Source organism: Pangasianodon hypophthalmus, chromosome 23, assembly GCF_027358585.1.
Source record: "Pangasianodon hypophthalmus isolate fPanHyp1 chromosome 23, fPanHyp1.pri, whole genome shotgun sequence".
NCBI classification, from domain to species: Eukaryota; Metazoa; Chordata; class Actinopteri; order Siluriformes; family Pangasiidae; genus Pangasianodon; species Pangasianodon hypophthalmus.
Window position 1 is genome coordinate 1,063,439 of NC_069732.1, and position 6,562 is coordinate 1,070,000.

The window sequence follows — 6,562 nt, forward strand, 5'->3', positions numbered from 1 at the left end:
TATTTAGTTTTCAGTAAATTACCCTGGGAATGAGGGAATGAGTGAATGAGTGAATGGATGAATGAATGAATATTTCAAAAAAAGGGGAAAAGCTGCGGAAGGAGTGGGATGACTTATGGCTGTGTTGTTAGTGCGCATGCGCGTGCTGTGACGTTGTTCGGCGGAAGTCGCACCAGCGCGCGCGGCCTTACTTCCCCCCACCCCCGTGTCCTCTCGCGATAACACGCACAGGCAGCAGCTGGTAGAGAAGCGGAGCCGGGAGGAGAGCGCAGTCCGCAAAACCCAAAAACTTCAACACTCATCAGTTGAAGGATTTTAGGGTTTTGTCAGCGAGCAGCGTCAGCCTTCTATATCTTATATTTCTGCTCACTTTTTTGGTGTAACGACACCGACGGAAATAGAGATATAAATAAAAAAAATAGAGTTGTGTGCGCGGTAAATCGTAAACTAGCTGTTAGCGTTAGCATTAGCATTTAGCGTTATCATTAGCTTAGCCGAGCAGCACCGCGCCTCGCCTCACAGCACCGCAACGCACCGCACCGCACCGGGGGACGGAATGGAGCTGATAACAATCCTCGAAAAAACCGTCTCTCCAGGTGACTGCACCGTTCACACGATGATCCGCGATGTGTTTGTGCTGTTTGTGTGCTTCAGTGCGCACCGTGTGTTTTCCCGCTCACTCGCGGCTAGCGCGCTAGCTTCGGAAAAGTTACAGAGAGAGAGAGGGAGGGAGGGAGGGAGAGGGAGGGGTGCGCGTGCCGAGGCCTGCGCGAGCCACAGCGCAGGAGCAGCGCGTGAAGCCGTGTGTTAGCATGATTAGCATGTTATAGAGAGAGAGGGGGGGGGAGATTCTCCTCAGAGCCCACTGCTGTGGCGGGAAACTGCGAGTTTTACTGCTGAGAGAGAGAGAGAGAGAGAGAGGAGGAGTGGGAGAGAGAGAGAGAGAGAGAGAGGAAGAAAGGATGAGAGGAGATACAGGAAGCCAAGTTTACCGGTTCACCGGGCGGCCATCACCCCCCTCCCTCCCCCCCTCTCTCTCTCTCTCTCTCTCTCTCTCTCTCTCTCTCTCTCTCACACACACACACGCCTTTAGCATACATGCTAACTCCGTTTCATTTCCGTCTCTCTGACTCGTTATTTTTCTCCTCACTCTCTCTCTCTGCCTCGTTCTTTCTCGCTTTCTGTTTTCTTTCTCTCTGGCTCCGTCTCTTCCTCTCTCTCTGTTTCACTCATTCTTTTTTCTTTCTCTTTTTCTCGTTCTTTCTCTCTCATTCCCTCATTCTTTCTGTCTCTCATTCTTTCTGTCTGTCTCATTCTTTCTCTCATTCTTCCTCTCTGTCTGTCTTTCTCATTCTGTCTGTCTCTCTCATTCTTCCTCTCTGTCTGTCTCTCATTCTGTCTCTCTCTCATTCTGTCTGTCTCTCTCATTCTTCCTCTCTGTCTGTCTCTCATTCTGTCTCTCTCTCATTCTGTCTGTCTCTCTCATTCTGTCTGTCTCTCTCTCATTCTGTCTGTCTCTCTCATTCTTCCTCTCTGTCTGTCTCTCTCATTCTTCCTCTCTGTCTGTCTCTCTCATTCTTCCTCTCTGTCTGTCTCTCTCATTCTGTCTGTCTCTCTCATTCTGTCTGTCTCTCTCATTCTGTCTGTCTCTCCCTCTCTCTCTGTATGTAAATGTATGTAAATGTATGTAAATGAGTGCATTATGGCGCTGTATGGATGATAATCCGGTATTAATAATTACACACCGCTTTCTCCTCTAATCTCCAGTCTTGTGAATGTGAGTTAGTTTTATAAAACACTAATAATCTCCTGTTCCACGCGAGTTCCTCTTACAGAGCAGCGCATAATCACTTCATAAACATAAATCTAGATATTTATTACATTTAGAGTGATTATTGACATTTTGCTTTAGTAGTTTATAACATGATGTGCAGTGAGTTTATTACACATGGAGTGGTCTAAGTGTATAATCACCTGCTTAATTCACTACTGCATGTGAATGCTTAATGATCAGAGGTAAAGGTTTATAAATATAAATAAATAAATGTTTATTTGTAATTATTTAGGCAGTAATCCTGGTTATAGAGCAGGATTTACTCGGGATGTGTGTGAATCTGTAAATCTCTCTCAGGATCTGCAGCACGATGATTTTGCGCTTTAGCTCTATATGAGTAACGAAAGGTTTTATTTATAAATAATAATAAAAATAATAATAATAATAATTTTCTCTTAGCAGACTTCAGAGTTCTTGAGTCACTCGTTAGCTTGATGCTAGCAAGTTAGCATGCTAGCATCACACCCCATGCTTTGCATGTTTGCTCGGCTTTTAGTGACTATATTTCTAAAATAACCTCTCTCTCTCCCTCTCTCTCTCTCTCTCTCTCCCTCTCTCTCTCTCTCTCTCTCCCTCTCTCTCTCTCCGGACAGATCGGAATGAGCTGGAGGCAGCACAGAAGTTTCTGGAGCAAGCTGCCATTGAGAATTTGGTGAGTTTTGGCCCCCAGGAGCTCGCAGTGCAGTGCGCACTTCATATTCATCACACCGCCCTGCTCTAATGCTTCACTTTCAGCCCTAGCATAGCCTAGCCTAGCCTAGCATACCTCTGTTAGCTTAGCATTGCTTAGCCTAGCCTAGCTTAGCCTAGCTTTCCCACGGTGCCGTTCCGAGTGGCTTGAAACCCGGATGTGTTTGTGTTGATGATGCATCAGCTTCATGTTTACGCCTCTGGGGCTCGGGTTTGATTTATAAAGCACGTTTAAAGACAACTGTATTTGATCCAAAGTGCTGTTCATAACACCTTATAGCATCATATAGCATCTTATAGCATCACAAGACAAAGAATAATAAGTTTTAATAAAAGATATAAAGATGTAAGGGGAGACTGTTCCACAGTTTGGGACTAACCTCAGAAAAGACCGGACAGACAGACAGAAGATCTTTAATGGAGAAGGTCAATAATGTGCTGTAGAGCAAGACCAGGATGAGCTTTATATACATAAATAAATAATTTTAAAATCAATTCTGAAGTAAACAGGAAGCTGGTGAAGAGATGCCAGAACAAGGGGGGAATATGATCCCCTATGTGCTGCGTTTCGCACGAGCTGCAGGCGAGATAAAGCAGATCGAGGAAGGCCAGGATACGGAGAGCTCCAGCACTCCAGCCGTGATGTAACACGAGCATGAATCACAGTTTCCCGGTCTGTTGTAGAGAGAACCTGGAGGCGGGGGGCAAATAATTTCACACACACACACTCGATTTAATACCTGGTGCGGTCTTTAAAGCGATGAATGCATGCGTTCTGTGTGGTTATAACTCCTTATTAACTCTGGGGTGAACTTGTAATAAGGTGCTTTCACACTTTGTAATCTTTGTCGAGTCTGAATCAGAGCAAAATCTTGCGGTTTGGTTTCAAACTGCACAAGTGTAAACAAATGAAAAAGAAATAAACCTGGTTTAGGGATGATATCGTCCTCGTGAAACAGTCACTGGGCGGAAATATGGTGACGGAAATCACACAGAAGTCACCCGAGCGTGGAGTACAGTTAGATAATTATATATGTGTGTATATATATATATATATATAAATAGCAAGTCTAAAATGTTTTATCGTGCAGCGTTTGTTTTATTTTTCGTTTCGTCTGTCAGGAACTTGCATCACAGCACTACAGCTCGGCGCTTCGGGTCCGTTTGTGTCTCTCAGCTCAAAAAGTGTGTTCGATTCACTTCCTGAGTCGATTCCGAGTCGAGTCACTTTCTCACCGTACGCAGGTTCGCTTGTGAGTGGAAGGAGAGACCGCTGCTCTTCATGTGCTCACCTGTACCGAGAAGGAGAACACCTTAATGTCCAGGAAACGTGTGCATCATAACCCTGAACACACTTACTAAGATTAATATGCATGAGTATGCAAATGAGAAACCTCCCACATCCTCTCCTGCCATTTCCATTGAGCTTAAACATCACTAACGTTAGCTGAGCGAGTTAACAGGTAGTCAGGTGTGACCTTATTATCTCCTCATCTCAGACGTGATTGGTCCACGCCCACAGTTTTAGTGACCTCACTAACCGAGCTCACCTGTAGCTCCGCCCCTGAATCAGTTCCATGCAGAAAGATTGTGAAGATGTTTATTAATTCGATAAACACCTTGAGATTTGTTATAAGTGCTGACTAACCCAACCTTTGACCTCTTCTCTACAGCCTACGTTCCTGGTGGAGCTGTCGAAGGTGTTGGCGAACCCGGGGAACACGCAGGTAGCCCGAGTCGCCGCCGGCCTGCAGGTGAAGAACTCTCTCACATCTAAGGACCCGGACGTGAAAGCGCAGTATCAGCAGAGATGGCTGGCCATCGACGCCAACGCTCGCCGCGAGATCAAGAACTACGTAAGGACGCACCTCACGTTCACATGCAGAGATACGGCGTACGTGCCTGCGCTGCTTCTCCTCCTTCTGCACTCGCTACTCAGGAAATAAACATCGAACGCAGACATGGGGGTCGCTACCGTCACCTGTGTTAGTCCTGCACTACCAGAGTGTCTTGGATCACGCTTATCTTATCAAAACATATCAGAGAGAAAACAGGTATTTTTAAAAAGTACGGTTCATCAAAATAATTACAGGGTTCCAGCTGATTTAATAAAAAAAAATAAAAAATCAGTGTTTTCCAGCTCATTAAGCAATTCTAGGTTTTCCTAATAGAGCTTTATTTATCCTGCATGCATTTGTGCATTTGTGTTCATCTGATGTACGTTTCTCAAATTTTAAAGTTACTTATTTATTTAAAAAAAAAAAAAAACACTTTGGGTGTAGCTGATTGGCACAGATCCTTGCACATGACATGCAGGTAAAAAGTGTAAGAATTTGTTCCCACAGTTTATTAAAACATGAGCATAGTTTATTAATTCGTTCCCTCGAACACGTTTACCAAAAATGATGGAATGAATTAGTAAGATGTGGCCACAACATACTGTTTTTTTTTTTTTTTTTTTTTTTTATTAAATAAATACTCACATGTCATGTGCAGGGCTTCGTAGATTTGATCATTTTCTACTGAACTTTAAAATTGTTATCATTTCTTCAGAATTTTTATTTATTTATTTATTTATTTATTTTTTTTATGCGTAGTACAGATCTTAGAAATATCACAGCACTTCTAAGAGAAGATTTCTGTCATATCTCTCGCCCCAGTAGCGGACTCTCTAAAGCAGTAAAGGAGGGGGAAAGGTGGATTTTTTAGCATCAGGTCATGTGTTATTGCTACAAACCCTGTGCTAAAGCTTCATATAACTAGAAAGCGATGTCCCATAAATCCAGCATTGTAGGAGGAAAAAAGTCAAAGATGCAACAACAAAAGCTGTTATGTGTGGAAATTGATCAGTACGTCTACTTTTTGTTCACTGTTTGTCCTTCCTTGCTCTGATGCACCGTGATTTGTATTTATTTAAAAAATAAAAAGAGAGAGAGAGAGAATATACATTAACTGTATTTATGCTGTTTTATGGGACACCCTGTGCAACGTTGTGTTTCCCTTTTCAGGTGCTGCAGACTCTGGGCACGGAGACGTACAGGCCGAGCTCCGCCTCTCAGTGCGTGGCCGGGATTGCGTGTGCAGAGATCCCGGTCAGTCAGTGGCCGGAGCTGATTCCCCAGCTGGTGGCGAACGTCACTGACCCGAACAGCACCGAACACATGAAGGAGTCCACGCTGGAGGCCATCGGATACATCTGTCAGGACATCGTGAGTCTCCCTTACCTTATCCTAATCCCCGCCTCCTGACCAATCACAATCCACGATTCCACAACAGCGCTGTGATGTAATGTGTGTGTGTGTGTGTGTGTGTGTGTGTTTAGGAACCAGAGCAGCTCCAGGACAGCGCGAATCAGATTCTCACCGCCATCATCCAGGGCATGAGGAAAGAGGAACCGAGCAACAACGTCAAATTAGCAGCCACCAACGCTCTGCTCAACTCTCTGGAGTTCACTAAAGCCAACTTCGACAAGGAGGTACTCCACACACACACACACACACACACACACACACCTCGCCCAGCGTTATAGCCACCACGAGGCTCGCAGATGAACCAGGCGTGAGTGCTGTGTTCATCTGATCGCTTCACAGCGGTGAGAATTATCACAGAAAATATAGCAGCAGTTCAGTCCGGTCCGGTCCGGTCCGGTCCAGTCCTGGCTTCCTGCTCACCAGGACCTCCATTTTATATTTCTGGTGTTCTAGAAGAGCTGGTTTTACCAGCAGATCAGTTTGAGAGTAATGAATAATCCCCTGCAGTGCTTAGTCAGTGTGATTAATCATGTTTATATTATTATCTCAATGTGAGTTTCCTCCATAAACACACCATGGAGGGCTGTGATTAAAAGAACAGCTTAAATTATAATAAAAGCATCACTCATGCTCCAGTTTACACACACACACACACACACACACACACACCCACACCGAGCACTCGCATGCCTCGTGCTGTAAAGGTGTGTGTGAGTGAAGTAAAGGGTTATAAATGCTGAAAGAGTGATGAGAATTAGGCAATATGCTGCATCATCATCATCATGAT

At 44.5% G+C, this 6,562-nt stretch overlaps 1 protein-coding gene across 1 annotated transcript in view; it reads left to right on the forward strand.

The window, feature by feature from the left end:
- Positions 1–214: 214 nt before the first annotated feature.
- The window catches only part of kpnb1 (karyopherin (importin) beta 1), a 24,305-nt gene continuing 17,957 nt past the window's right edge, over positions 215–6,562 (forward strand). The window contains exons 1-5 of the mRNA XM_034298745.2: positions 215–596; positions 2,428–2,486; positions 4,198–4,380; positions 5,533–5,733; positions 5,847–5,999. Of these exons, the coding sequence (XP_034154636.1) occupies positions 557–596; positions 2,428–2,486; positions 4,198–4,380; positions 5,533–5,733; positions 5,847–5,999 (636 nt within the window). The 5' untranslated portion in view covers positions 215–556. The remainder of the gene's footprint in view (positions 597–2,427; positions 2,487–4,197; positions 4,381–5,532; positions 5,734–5,846; positions 6,000–6,562) is intronic.